The following is a 15675-nucleotide window of genomic DNA, read 5'->3' on the forward strand; positions in this document are numbered from 1 at the left end:
CTGACCATGGACCCGCAAAAGCTCCAAGCCGTGACCCAGTGGCCTCAGCCTTCCAGCCTTAAGCAGCTACAGAGCTTCCTGGGCTTTGCCAATTTTTATCGGCGCTTTATCCGCAATTTCAACACCATTGTCGCGCCACTGACATCCCTCACTAAACCAGCTAACCTGCCCAGGCCCTTCTGCCTCCCCCCTGGTGCGAAACTGGCCTTCCGAGACCTTATCCGTCGGTTTGCTACAGCTCCCGTCCTGCTCCACCCTGATCCTGCCGGAGATTTTGTGGTGGAGGTGGATGCCTCCGATGTTGGCGCTGTCGCCGTCCTCTCTCAACATGGCCCGGATGGGAAACTTCACCCGTGCTGCTATTTTTCAAGGAAGTTCTCTGACACGCAGCGACGGTATGGTGTCGGCGACCGGGAACTCCTGGCCATCAAGTGGGCCTTGGAAGAATGGCGGCATTGGCTCCTGGGAGCGAAAGAACCATTTCTGATCTGGACTGATCACCAGAACCTGATCCATATTCGTTCTGCCAAGCAGCTCAACCCAAGGCAGGCCCGTTGGGCCTTATTCTTCGAACCGTACAACCTCCACCTCGCCTACCGCCCTGGCTCCAAGAACACCAAGGCAGACGCCCTCTCCAGGCAGTTCGCCCAGGACGACTTCGCGTCAGACCCTGGACCTATCCTACCGTCTCATTGTTTCGCTGCCCCCCTTCGGTGGCCCTTGGAGGACTCTATCCGGGACGCCCTGACCGCCGAACCGCCTCCGCCGGAGACCCCAGCTGGGCGGCTCTATGTGCCATCCCGGTGCCGTCAGGAGGCCTTGCTCTGGGCTCACTCCTCCCCGCTCTCTGGTCACCCAGGGCCCGACAGAACCCTCCAGCTCCTCCGTCGTGCCCTCTGGTGGCCCTCCATGACTCGGGACGTCCGTGACTTCGTTTCCGCCTGTGACACCTGTGCTCGGGCCAAGTCCTCCACCCAGCCGCCCGCTGGCGACCTTCACCCTCTCCCGGTGCCGAGACGTCCCTGGTCCCATGTCGGCCTTGACTTTGTTACCGGCCTTCCATCTGTGGACGGTCTTGACACCATCCTCACCTTTGTGGACCGGTTTTCTAAGGCGGTGCACCTGGTCGCCCTGGCCGGCCTCCCCTCCGCCAAACGGACGGCCGAGCTCCTCCTGGACCATGTCGTCCAGCTTCACGGATTCCCCAAGGACATAGTCTCCGATCGGGGGCCACAGTTCACCGCCAGGTTCTGGAAGGCCTTCTGCCGCCTGATAGGAGCATCTCCCAGCCTCTCGTCCGGCTATCACCCTCAGACCAATGGGCAGGTTGAACGGACCAATCAACAGTTGGGGCGCTTCTTACGGTGCTTCGTCTCCGCCCAACCGTCGCTATGGCCTCGTTACCTGGTGTGGGCTGAGTTGTCTCATAACCTTCACATCTCTTCCGCCACCGGCCTCTCGCCCTTTGAGGTCTGTCATGGATTTCAACCTCCTATCTTCAGCCATCAGGAAGCGGAGGTCGACGTGCCGGCTGCTGAACGGATGGTCCGCCGCTGTCGCCAGGCCTAGATCAAGGCGCGGGCTGCCATTTCCCGGGCCAACGCTCTGTACACCCGGCAGCATCGTCGCCGCCACCGCCCGGGTCACCCCTTCCGGCCGGGGGACCGCGTCTGGCTCTCCACTAAGCACCTACGGCTGCGCGGCGAGTCCAAGAAGCTCGCTCCCCGGTTCGTCGGCCCGTACGAAGTCACCGCCCGGCTCAACCCCGTGGCTTACCGTCTCCGGCTTCCGCCCGCCATGAAGGTCCATCCGGTTTTCCACGTCTCGCAGCTTAAGCGGCACGTCGCTTCCCCACTGGCGCCCCCCTCCCGGGCCCCGCCCCCGCCCAGGATCGTCGATGGGGGTCCTGTCTACACTGTCCGTCGGATCTTGGACTCCCGTCCCCGGGGCCGGGGGGTCCAGTATTTGGTGGACTGGGCTGGCTACGGCCCTGATGAGCGCTCCTGGGTGCCGTCCCGCTTCGTCTTGGATCCTTCCCTCATCTCGGATTTCCGTCGCCGCCGTCCTGGCCCGTCGGGTGCCGGTCCTCGGGGGGGGGGTCCTGTCAGCCGGTGATCGGCTGTGATCAGCTGATCACGGGGCCGGGGTTAAAAGAGAGACGCCACCCACCTGTTCGCCGCTCAGACATCAGTATCTTCGTGTCAGGAGCTCCGAAACTCTGCCGACGTCAGTCTCCGCCTGATTCAGCAACTGTGAGTTACAATCCCTTTCAATCCTTTTTCTCTTCCCGGCTCCGCTCGCTCTCTGTCTGTAACGACCGTTCCGAAGCCACGCTTCGTGCTCAGGTCATTACTAGAATAACTGCGTGTCTGCTCCAAACCCACCGCTAGCCTTCGCCGCGCTTGGGTCTAGCCAGCACGCCACACGGGCACGCCGAATTACTGTGTGCGATCCGCCCGGCCGTGACAGTGTGTTGTTACCCAGCCCTACTTGCATTTCAGTTCAAATGCAATTTTCATGTCAGTGATACAATTCAATATCTCAATGCATCACAATAACTTCATTTCAGTTTGTTTGTTTTCATCAACAAATAATGGAGGTTGCTGGAGGAGGTGGCGGAAGAAAACAAATTGCTGTTATTTTTAGGTTGTACAGTCCTGATCAAAAGTTTAAGACCATTTGAAAAATGGCAAAAAAAACCCCTCATATTTTGCATGGTTGGATCTTAACAAGGCTCCAAGTAGAGCTTCAACATGCAGCAAGAAGAAATAGGAGTGAGGCAAAACACTTTTTGAGTAATTTATTAAAAACAATGCTTAAACTGAAACAGGCTGTTTTACAGCTGATCAAAAGTTTAGGGCCACACTTCCAAAAAACAGAAATCAAAGTTCCAAACTTGAACTCAGTAATGAATAGGTTCGCTGTTATTGTTGATCACTTCATGCAAGCGTTTCCATGAGGTGAGTGGGAACATTTCTCCAAGTGGTGAAGACGGCCACACGAAGGCTGTCTACTGTCTGGAACTGTTGTCCATTCTCAGCTGTATTTAGATCAGGGGAAGAGGCAGGATGGTCCAAAAGAGTGATGTTATTCTCCTGGAAGAAGTCCCTGTCCTACGGGCATTGTGTACTGTAGCGTTGTCCTGTTGAAAAACCCAGTCGTTACCACACAGATGAGGGCCCTCATTCATGAGGGATGCTCTCTGCAACATCTGGACATCACCAGCAGCCGTTTGACGCCCTGCACCTCCTGAAGCTCCATTGTTCCACTGAAAGAAAAAGAACCCCAGACCATTATGGCGCCCCCTCCACTGGGGCGCGTAGACAACATCTCAGGTGGGATCTGCTTGTCATACCAGTAACTTTGGAAACCATCAGAAGAAGGTTGCATTTTTTTTCTCATCAGACAATTTGTTTTTGAAGCCCTTCAGTCTCAGATGCCGTTTGCTGCAGTCGGCTCCACTAATGGCCTTAATTTGGGTTGAGGATTTTTTTGGGTCTTCCACTTGACTTTTTTGTTCCATAACCCCCAGGATCATTTAAGAAATTCCAAATGCCTGTCTTACTGCGTCCCACCTCGGCAGTGATGGCACGCTGTGAGAGACCGTGCTTATGCAGTTCGACCACGTTTAAAAAGGAACGTTTTTTTGCTTTTGCCATCAGAACGTCATGACAGTGTGACTACCTAACAGAAAATGACAATGAATACACACATATTTGCACAGATTTGGCCTTTTAAAGGCATGTGGTCCTAAACTCTTGATCAGCTGTAAAACAGCCTGTCCCTGTTTAAGTTTGTTAAATGTAAGTTAAATGTTGTGTGTACCTCCCATTTCTGCTTGTTGCATGATATTGGAACCTTGTTAAAATCCAACCATGCAAAATATGATTTTTAAGTGGTTTAAGTGGTCTTAAACTTTTGATCAGGACTGTATTTAATAATCGATTAGTTTATTCTGAATGGATTACAAATGCTTTATGTCCGCATTGCAATACATCACAATTGTAAATCATTATACGATTAATTGTGTCAGCTCTATTAGATGTAAGATTGTTTATTTGCTTGATACATGTCTATTTGTTTTTAAATGGGCAGTTTGCTTTATGTGCTTTGTATTTGCTAGATTAGGAAAGAATGCTAATCTACACCAAGCATCAGAAGAACAACATGCAAGTCTTCAAACACATCGGATCCAAAACCTGTTCCAGTTCCTCAGACACCATCAGAGACTGTTTTGAAAGCCCTCTACTATCAATCTGGATAAAAGGAAACTTTATCAACCACTGCACATATCAAGTGTTTTAAATTTTGTTTGACTGTTTATTAGGTTCTTATTTGTTTTTGGTTGTATTAAGTTTGATATTAATGGTCAAATGCAGACCTTATTATCTCCCCAGAGAACTCACTTCGATCATACTCACTGCCGTGTATATACCCCCCGACGCTAATGCTAGGTTGGCCATGAAAGAACTTTCTGCAGCCATTAACAAACACCAGAATAAACACTCCGGGGCTGCTTTTATTGTTGCTGGCGACTTCAACCACACCAACTTAAAGACAGTCCTCCCCAGATTCCACCAACATGTCTCCTGCCACACCAGAGGAGACAAGACTTTAGACCATGTGTATTCAAACCTGGCTGGAGCCTACAAAGCCACACCCCTCCCCCACATTGGACAATCGGACCATCTCTCCCTGTTCCTCACACCTAGGTATTGTGAGATTATTCTGTTATTATATCTTATCTTATATATGTAGTTAAAGTAGTTGAATTATGTTAACTGCTGTAGGTCATATATTATCCTTTAGTTTAGATGGTGTGCTGTGTATGTAGTTTAGTTCTCATTATACTTTTGGGTTAAAAGAACATAATCATTTGTAGTTCATTAGATAAGTGTGCATCACTCTGTATCCTTGATCTGCTGGGAATGTGTTACACTGTTTTCTTGACATGCTTTATTGTTGAATCATAAAAAGAAGGTTGTAAGCAGGAGACTTGGTGTCTAATACAGGGGAGATGGACCACATTCCACACCCCCACCTTACAGAGAGCAGAGAAACAACTGCCGAGGTCATAACTTAGGCGCCGTAAGAGAGAAAGAATGTGAATGTTTGGGCTTTTACGACTAGGTGGGGGCCACTAGCGGCTATAAGAAGCTGAGTAACACGTCACCATTTCGAGACTTGCGGTGACCCTCTTCAGGCATGTCTCCCCATCATGATGGTCCTTATGCTCTTAAGTGTTGAATTTATGGAAATAAATGATTGTTGATTGAGCATAAATGCACCGAGTATTGTCCTTCCTTCAGCCCAAAGATTCAAAGAATTGGGAGATTCCAACAGTATTCACCACTCATCCAACGTGTGAAACCTGCTGTGAGGACAATTAAAGTGTGGCCAGAGGGGACAGACGCAGTGCTCCAGGACAGATTTAAAAACACAGACTGGAATATGTTCACCCACACAGACCTGGACCAGTACGCCTCATCTGTACTGGATTACATCTCCAAAACCACAGACAGTGTCACCACCCAGAAACGGATCACCATGTACCCCAACCAGAAGCCTTGGATGAACCGGGATGTTCGTCTCCTCCTGAAGGCCCGCAACACCGCCTTTAGGTCAGGAGATGCACACGCCTACAGTACAGCCAGGGCTAATCTAAAGAAGGGCATCAAAAAAGCCAAACACCATTACAAAAAGAAGGTAGAAGAACACTTCTCCAACTCCAACCCCCGACGCATGTGGCAAGGACTCCAGACCATCACAGACTACAGGACCACCAAACCCTCCCCCGCATCCTCTGATGTCTCCTTTCTCAACGAGCTCAACAACTTTTATGCTCGTTTTGGGTGAGGGAACCCCACAACCACAACCAAAGCAGACGTGAAGCCAGACCACCAACCTCTGACTCTCTCCCCCACCGATGTAGGAGCGGTGCCGAGCAGGATCAATGTCCACAACGCTGCAGGTCCTGATGGCATCCCCGGGCGTGTTCTCAGAGCGTGTTCTGGGGAGCTTGCAGGAGTGCTCACAGACATATTCAACCTGTCCTTGGCCCACGCTGTGGTACCGGCCTGCTTCAAATCCACCTCCATCGTCCCGATACCCAAAAACTGCAACCCATCTTGCCTCAATGATTACCGCCCAGTAGCACTCACCCCCATCATCACGAAGTGCTTAGAGCAGCTGGTCCTAGCACACTTCAAATCCTGTCTTTCCCCCACCCTGGACCCCCACCAATTCGCATACCGCCAGAACAGGAGCACAGAGGATGCAGTCTCCATCGCACTGCACTCTGTCCTCTCACACCTGGACAACAACAACACCTACGCCAGAATGCTGTTTATAGACTTCAGTTCAGCATTCAATACAATCCACCCCTCACCACTCATCAGGAAACTGACAGACCTGGGCATCAGTTCCCTCATCTGCAAATGGTTACTGGACTTCCTGACCAACCGCCCCCAACATGTCCGGCTGGATAACCACTGCTCATCTACCATCACAATGCTACCACAAGGCTGTGTGATGAGCCCTTTCCTCTACTCCCTCTTCACCCACGACTGCAGACCTGCTGATGGTTCCAACACCATCATTAAGTTTGCAGATGACCTGCTGCTCTCTGGCAGGTAGCTCCATGCCCTCCTGGGTTTTAAATGCACCTTAGAACACACATGCATCAACACTACAATGAGCGGGTGGAGGGAGGTTTGGAGTCTTCTCTCACCCCATTCTCTGCGGCCTGCTGGAGTGGGGGGGCTAGGAGGAGGAGTTGGTTGTCCGACTGCGGTCTGGAGTGTGGGGCCTCCCTGCTGCTGCGGAGTCGGGGCGGTCTGCCTCCCCCCACCGCAGGGAAAAGGGCAACACCACCTGGGTCTGGGTGCAGTTCCCCCCTCCAGGGGCAAGGGTACCTAGACCCGGTTCGTAGAGTATGCTTGGGGAGTGTGATCGTGTGTACAGCGTCTCTTTATGTCTGTCTCCATGTTGGTTGAGTGTGAAGTAAGTGCATATGAGAGCATGAGGGGGGGAATGGATGTTTGTGTCTGTGTGTGCCTGTATGTCTGTGTCTATATGTCAGGTTGGGTGTCAGACGTCACCTCTCTGGGGACATCTCAGGCCCTCCAAGGTTTGGAGGCCTATCTCCACCCACCACCACTTCCCCTGCCAGTGGCGTTCTCCCCTCAGACATTGGTGCGTTGGTGGTTCTTTGTGTCCGGGGATGGGCGTCCAGGTACACACTGGTTCACTCCTTGGTGGCCGCTTATCGGGGCCTGGAGCCTGGGGCTCGCTCGGGCCACTTCGGAGGTGGGGTGCCCCCGGCCTCTCGGCCTGGGGCTCGGTCACTCAGGCATGGCTGGCTGCCGGCGGAGCTCACGGGCGCGTCACTGCAACCCCCCCTGGCTTCTGTTCCGTGGCTGCTGAGTGAGCCCTCATCTGGGACTCTCCTCAGCTCTTTCTGGGACAGTGGCGCGGCTGCCCCTCTGTTGGTCTTCCTTGGTCTCTTGTGTTCTGGGGGCCTCTGGATGTCTGGAGTTTTGATCTCCTCCATACCTGCTTCATGCCCTGGAGGACGGGGCTGTGCCCCCCCCCACACCCTCTAGCAGATCATTACATGAAGGAACCTTTTAAAAAAAAAACAAGCGCGTCCATGCTCACAGGTGTACACATGGGTGATCACACCCACAAACTACACCCTTTTTGGCTCCTACCTCAAAGCACACTGTGTTCTGTTGATCTTATGTGCTGCACAATAATGTCTAATATTTAGTATTTACTGTCATATTCCCATATATCATTGTGATGTTGTTTATTCTATTACTCTTGTTCTCTTCTGCTTGTTTTCTTTTTTCTTTCTCAGCAGGTGATCCAGGTGATTGATATATAATAATTGATAAATAATTTCCCCCAGGGATCAATAAAGTATTCTGATTCTGATTCTGATTCTGATTCTGATATGCATTTTTTTTTCTGCCCGTTCTGTTGGTTTTTGTATTTTGCCCTTCTCCCCCGTCCCTCTTCTCAGCTGTTTCTCTTTCCCTCTTTCTTTCTCCCCTTCTTTCCCCCAGTCAAGTCTGTCCCGTATTCAGTAAGTGAAAATAAAATAAACAATAAAACGTGAATCAAATGGACCATTACGGCAAGGCTGGGATGGTCAATTTGGTAAAGTAAATCCGTTGGGCATCTTTCTTTGCCTTTAGACAACAATTCTGATGGCAAACGAGCCAAACGGGACAGGCAAAAAGAAAAAAAAAAGAAAAGAAAAAAAATAAAGTTTGCAGATGACACCACGGTGATTGGCCTCATCAGTGACAATGATGAGGCCGCCTACAGGGAGGAGGTGGATCGTCTGGCTGAGTGGTGCGACACAAACAACCTGCTGCTTAACACCGAGAAGACCAAGGAGCTCATCGTGGACTACAGGAGGAATGCTGACCCACATCCACCCATCTACATTAAGGGGACGGCTGTGGAGCGTGTGAGCAGCTTCAAGTTCCTGGGAGTCCACATCTCCGAGGATCTCACCTGGACGACCAACTGCTCCAAGCTGGTCAAGAAGGCTCACCAGCGCCTCTTCTTCTTGAGGACTCTGAGGAAAAACCACCTGTCCTCAGACATCCTGGTGAACTTCTATCGTTGCACCATCGAGAGCATCCTGACCAACTGTATAACAGTCTGGTACGGGAACTGCTCTGCCTCGGACCGGAAGGCGTTGCAGAGGGTCGTGAAAACTGCCCAGCGCATCGCCGGAGCACCACTTCCTGCCATAAAAGACATCTACAGGAAGCGGTGTCTGAAAAGGGCTGGGAAAATCATCAAAGACCCCAGTCACCCATCACATGGACTCTTCACCCTCCTGCCCTCTGGGAGGCGCTACAGGAGCCTCCGGACTAAGACCACCAGGTACCGGAACAGCTTCTTCCCCACAGCTGTCAGACTCCTGAACTCTGCCTCCTGACATCTGACCCACGTTAACACATGGACTGAACATACACACACCCACAATGGACAACTGTACCCTCAAACACACAATAATAACACGGACTGAACCACCACTCACAACCACTAGCACTTTATATAGCCTCTGTAGAAATTATCCACATATCTCACTTATCTTAACTGAACTACTGTATAGCTCTGTAAATAATCATTCTGTACATACGATAATTTTTAACCCTACAACTGTTTACAACTTGTATAGTTCCCATTTCTGTATAGCTGTATATCTCAGATTCTGTAAAGTTATTTATTTCATATTTATATCCTGTTCATAGCTTGTACTCACTACAGCCTGTACATACTTATAGTTATAGAATATTCACAACGTACTTCATACCGTGTACATTATAACATACCATAATAGACCCATTTCTGTAATATACTCACATATCTATATTATTGCTAATATATATTGTAATATATCTATATCACTAAAGCACTTCTGGATGGATGCAAACTGCATTTCGTTGCCCTGTACCTGTGCATGTGCAATGACAATAAAGTTGAATTCTATTCTAATTCTATTCTATTCTATATTAATTAGATCGGTGCCTTTTTAATCATTAATTTGATTATTTAATATTAACTGTTTAATTTAATCATTTCTCTACTGGTTTTTCATTAATGTTTCTAGCAAATTATAACAAAAAGTCATAATGTAAGTTTTATGCCAATTAGCCCTATTATGTTTATTACCTCATTTGTTGGAGCTTATTTTTTTAGACGACATTCTGGCTGCAACAGCTGCCAATAATTTACTGTAAATATGAACTTTTGAATAAAAAGACATGTTTTGTATTATACAGCTCTTCTGTGCTTTGTCAATAGGAGACGGTAATCAAGCTTATTAAAATGTATTTTAACAGGTTTACATTATATTAGTTTTTTTTATTTCAATGTAATTATTGTGCAAAAACCAAAGTTCACTGTGAATTTTACATTTCTCAACAAAGTATACCGTTATGTATTCTGCATTCTCACTATATTTTCCACTGTGAAATTCTGGCAACCACAGCCGCCAGTAATTTACCGTAATATTCAACTTTTTAGTATGATACCGTATTATTTTATATAGTTTCACTTACGTTCTTATATATTTAACGAAGTAAGATGGTAATCCGGTTAATCTAATGTCTGTGGTTTTCACATGAATTACCCATTAACAATTTTACAATTTAGGTTCAAATTCATAGTCATTTACTGTAAAAATAATTATTATTTACTGTGAAATTTATGGTTACCAAAATAGGATACCATTTTGTGTTCTACATTTACAATTTATTTTTCACGGTGAAATTCTGGCAACCACAGCTGCCAGTAATTCACCGTAAATTCTACAATTTTTTAAACAGCTGGATAGTCCAGCCCCTATCCAGCAGAGCCCAAGCCGTGAGATGAGGTGAGTCCAACTATATCTAGTCTCTCTCAACCTCACGCGCTAACTCAGGCTCCTTCCCTACCAGGAAGGTGACGTTCCATGTCCAAATCACTAGGTTTGGTAGTCGGGATCGGTCGACCAGGGCCTCCCCTCCTGTCCGCCGCCTGACAACATTGCACCCAACCCCTACGGCCACCTCCAGCAGGCGGTGGACCTTCAGGAGGTTGGGTCCATGTCACTTTTTCGAGCTGTGCCTGGCTGGGCCCCATGGACTAAGGCCCGCTAAATTTTGAATCACTCTTTGTCTGGTCTCTCACCCAGGACCAGTTTGCCATGGCTGACCCTACCAGGGAGTAGGGTTTTAATGCTAAACACACCATGACATGTAAAACCAGCATAGTTCTTCACAGAGAACTATGCTGGGGAACTATCTTTACTTACTGTATGTTTGACTGGATCACGCCCTGCAAAAAACTGAAGGCCAAAGTTAGGCTTCCATTGAAACCACAGTAATCAAATACAATACACAGATGTAAGTACATCTGAGCAAAGCCATACTGTGTTGAAAAGAACTTTATTTATTAGGTAACTTAAAATCTATTTAAGTCCTGGAAGGATTTAGCAAAACACTATCACCCAATATGTAGCATGTATAATATTGAGCACACTATAATACTGTAAGAAAAGTTCATTACCATAACATTTGTTCTCATGAGCGTAAAATCATATTTTCCTTTTTTGTGTCTCTGTATAACAGCAGCACGTGGTGGTGCAGAGGTAACCCTCTCTCATAATATGTCACAGGTATTATGAGACTGGGTTACTTTCATGGTGTTCATTACATCTGAATCTTAAACCCATTTAATTGTTAAACTAACACTCCAGCTGGAGCACAGGTAGCTCCTGGAGCATTAGTATTTCTGTAATTGTCCAAATGCCTGCACTGTATCCAAATCTAGCTGCTCCTAGCCAACACAAAGGCTGGTGTTAGCTTAGTTTAAGCCAGATTTTTTTAATGTTTCACAGCTAAAGTGAAAGCTCCCGGGCATTTTGTCTCTATGCTGCCCTCCTCTCATCAGTAGTAAAAGCCCTCCATTTACAGGACACAGAGCTGAAAGGGGATGCAGGGTGCCACAGGGTAGCAGTTACACAGACAGATTACCTGCAAATCCCACCCAGGGGACTCAGAGTAGCCACATCTGCAGTCTACACACACGCACGCACACACACACACACGCACGCACGCACACACACAGACATGCACACACACAGTCACCTCTTGAAATAAGATTATAACACCAGGTCACACAGAGCCAAGCCCCTTCATTCCTGATGCAGGCAGAGGGAAGTGCTGATGCAGTCTGAATGGGAAATGTGAATGGAGTGCCGGGGGAGCAGAGATATACATAAAGTCAGAGAAGTAATGAAATGATGGAGTCAAATGGCAAAGGTCCAGATGTTAAGGCTGAACCCAATCAGCTACAACGTTAAAACCCACCTAATATTGAATATGCCCAGAACTTTATTTTGTCACTGGACATCCACGATCCTCTAGTTGTGTTTGTTATGGATGGATCAAATGGTCAATCCATACTTCCACGAATGGCCTGCAAGGTTCCCAATAACATTTTGGTTTGGTGGTTTGTGTCAAAAACAGCCAATAAATGCAGAGACCCCAGGTTTCCTACAAAGCCCTGCACTGTAGGGAGAAAATCAATTTTATCCTCCCCATTAGTCCGTGGTTTGAATTTGTAGCTGAATGATTTAAATTCAGCTGTAATAAGTTCATTTCTGAGCTTCAGCTGGAGTTGAGAGTCTGCCATTGGTGTAACAAGCTGAGGGGTCCATGTCAGGTGGTGAGAAGAATGAGAACTGTGCATTCATTTTATTATGGTGCAACAGGGTCAGAGTTATTAGCAGTGGACATGCTGTCAGTATCCACAGCAAAAAGTTGGGGGAATGATTTTTCTGCTTCATAAGCTGAAAGCATATATTAAAAAAAAATCATTCAGTCTGCTGTGTTACATTAATATTTTTCTAAGAGGTAACAATACTGATGACCAAACAACTGCGTTATATGTAAAAGGTCAAACAATGAAAAAAAACCTACTGATCAAAAACTCTTATCTTAAATAACTATAACACATCGATAATAAAATCACTCATTACAGACTATTGTCCCATGGTACCTAAATAAGCTTAGAGAGCAAGAAATAAGCATAATACTGTAAATTGCCTTTAAACTCTAAGCAGTCACAGAAGAAAATATGTTACTCTAAAGTAGCTATGCATGATTCCCAGTTTAAAACAATTCTTATTTATTATAAATTGGGCCACAATGCATTATTCTTTGCTGAAAAAAACTCTTTTTCTTCACCTTCTGATTGGCTGTCCTTGTAAACAACACGTCTGGTTGGGCAGGTGGGTGGGCCTTACATGTTCAATGTGTTCTATGTTTGCAAATGTTCCTATTTACTGAAATGTTGATAATATGAGCATTCAAGGCAAATCGTTAAATGCTTTGAAACATATTAAACACACAATAGTATCATTTATGTATAATGTATAGGTTGTACAAAGCAAAAGGCAACATTTCTTCTCCTTTTACATAAATAATCACAATGTTCCCAAAGATCAGTGACAAATAAGTAAAAATAAAATAACTTTGAATTTCAGTTTAAAAACATCTGCATGTATCCGATTGTGCTGGTGCTGTAATGCTTGTGTGCTGTCATTGGTCAGCTGGGACAACCTCCAGGATGATCTGCAAGGTTCGGTTGAAGGAATCTGATGACACAAACAAAATCGTGTAAAGCTCCATCAAGATAACAGCCTAACAAGATTGCAGTTAAAACACAAATGAAAGGTGATTGTTTCATAAAAATCATTGATAACAGTGCAACAATTGGAAATCAGCACATTATACAAAGCAGATACAATTAGCTCTCTAAAGCAATGAAGATGTGTTCTCTGGAGTGATAAATTACAGTTCTCCATCTGGCAACTGGATGGAGAGCTGTTTGGGGGGGGGGGGGGGGGGGGGTGAGCTGAAGTTGAGTTGTTTGTCAGGAGTTGGGTTCAGCCCCTTGAAATACCTTTTAACTCCCAGGGGCTTCTGTAAACCACCACCACCCAAGATAAAGCTAACACTTGTGAGACTTGTGAGGTGTAAGTATCACAGCAGATACCACTATGTCAAAAAACTGAGGACGGAACACAGAAAAATATGAAAGAATTTTTTCGTAGTCTATTTTTTTATGTCTAGTATATAACCCATTTGAAAATATGCTGCAGTAAGCCAAAACTTGATTAATGATGTTAAATATGATTTGCAACATAAGAAAAAAGACAGAAAAATGTCAAAAAGTCCTCCTATTACAGATTTTAGATGTTTAGCTTCATCCATTGACAGATCTCTCCTGAAATGTTCAGTTCAGGTCTGGCCGGGCCACTCAAAGACACTCACAGGGTGGTCCCAAAGCCACTGCTTTGTTTTCTTAGGCGTGTTCTTAGGGTCATTGTCCTGTTGGAAGGTGAATTTTTGTACTCAAAAGAGTCCTGAAGAGCAGAGAGCACTCCTGTCTCTGAACCGCTTTGCAGCATCTGACGAGCGGTCTGTCTGATGGAATTAGCTTAACAGACGCGTCGGGGTTTCCAAATTCGTAGGCTGCATACTCCTGAGGACCCGGCCTTTGCGGTCTACGTGGGCCGAGTCCTCCGAAGGCCGGGTAGGCCGGAATTGCGAGGCTGTGAAATTAGACGATCTAGCCTTCAGTTTTGCGTCACCAGCTGTCTCGGTGGAGTTTAATAAACTCGGCCGTCTGCTCCTTTCTATCTAAAATATAACAGGACACTGGAGTACATTCTCGATCATCTCACACTTCTGTTTAATCAGTTTTCTGTTTGACGTTTCTTCAGCTGTGTGAAAACGAAATCTTTAATCTCAGCCAAACCAATTTTCTCACGAAAAATTAAAACACTGAAAAAAGCCAAATAATAACATTTTTAAGTTATCTAAGTGACTTATATATAATGTTTAACCTGAGTTGTGAAAGACCGCGGGTGGTTTGAAAACGGTGTGCAGGGACTACGCTGTTATCGCCCCGGCTAGCTATCAAGCTGGTGGGTAACAGACGTCTCCGAAAACATCGGAGCACTTTTGCAAATATGCGATATCTTGATAGACCGAGCAGATATTTGAAGTTTACACACCCACACTCTTGCCTAAAAATATGTTAAAACTTTATTTTGTGACCCAGAAAGAGTAATAAGAGTAATACTAACACTAAATAGCTGCCGCCATTGTTGGAAACTGGAATTGGCTGGGCTGCCAGTTCATTGGCAAGAGCTTTCTTTAGCAGGTTATCATCAAGGATGTGTTTGCACATTGTATTAATCTTTCCCTCAACCCTTACAAGTCTCCCAGTTCCTGTTGCTGAAAAACTTTCCCACAACATGATGCTGCCACCACCATGTTTAACTTCAGGGATAGTACTGCCCAGGTCATGAACAGTTCCCGGTTTCCTTCAGACATGATGCTTGGCATTCAGGCCAAGTATTCCAACTTTCTTCTAGAGAACTTTACTTCTCATGGTATGAGAGTCCAGATAAATGATGGAGGGTTCACCCTCCCTACCGCTCCCCACCTGGGACAGCTACCCCCCTACTGTGATGTAGTACTTGTTGGTTCTCGTGTGGTTGTTGACCCACTCCCTTGGTGGTCTTAGATCCAGTCAGTTCTTGGGCACCTGGAGCCGTAGAACCCTGATCTTGGCTTGCACCGGGGTAGCCTGTCTCTAGAGGGGTCAGCTACCTGTCTCCTCCGTTTCTCTCCTCGACTCTCACCCCTTGGCCATGGGCACCACATTTAGGGCCTTCCTGCTCCTGCTGGGATGGGTGCACAGGCATAGTCTTGGGTCTTTAATAATCCTGGGGGCTGTGGATGGGAAGGTTCTCCCAGATCCATCTCGCCTCTGGTTCCTGGGGGGTGTTATTGTGGCTTCCCCCCCCCCCTCATTTTTAACTACATTTCATGACAAAGACACACACGTACATACTCACACTTGACACTCTTTCTCTTTTTCTGTCTCACACTCACACACACACCACAAGAAGCTTGTTGATTAATGTACCTGTGCACTTTCCAATTATAGTGCTCCAGGTTTTATATGTTTTGTATGGTCATGAAGACCCTGGAATGACACATTCTGGACTAGCTTCAACCCATAGTCAGACCACATCTGGATCCCCTTCAGTTTGCTTACCAGCCCCGCCTCGGAACTGAGGATGCCATCATC

At 46.7% G+C, this 15675-nt stretch overlaps 1 protein-coding gene across 3 annotated transcripts in view; it reads right to left on the reverse strand.

Annotated features, from left to right (window-relative positions):
- Positions 1 to 12227: 12227 nt before the first annotated feature.
- The window catches only part of slc7a11 (solute carrier family 7 member 11), a 50475-nt gene continuing 47027 nt past the window's right edge, over positions 12228 to 15675 (reverse strand). For 2 of the 3 annotated variants that reach the window (XM_026182051.1, XM_026182069.1), the window contains exon 12: positions 13038 to 13165. In XM_026182051.1, the coding sequence (XP_026037836.1) occupies positions 13110 to 13165 (56 nt within the window). In that variant the 3' untranslated portion in view covers positions 13038 to 13109. Of the gene's footprint in view, positions 13166 to 15675 lie in introns of all 3 variants that reach the window. The other variant, XM_026182061.1, reaches the window with a different exon arrangement.

This window comes from Astatotilapia calliptera, chromosome 2 (genome assembly GCF_900246225.1).
Source record: "Astatotilapia calliptera chromosome 2, fAstCal1.2, whole genome shotgun sequence".
Lineage (NCBI taxonomy): Eukaryota > Metazoa > Chordata > Actinopteri > Cichliformes > Cichlidae > Astatotilapia > Astatotilapia calliptera.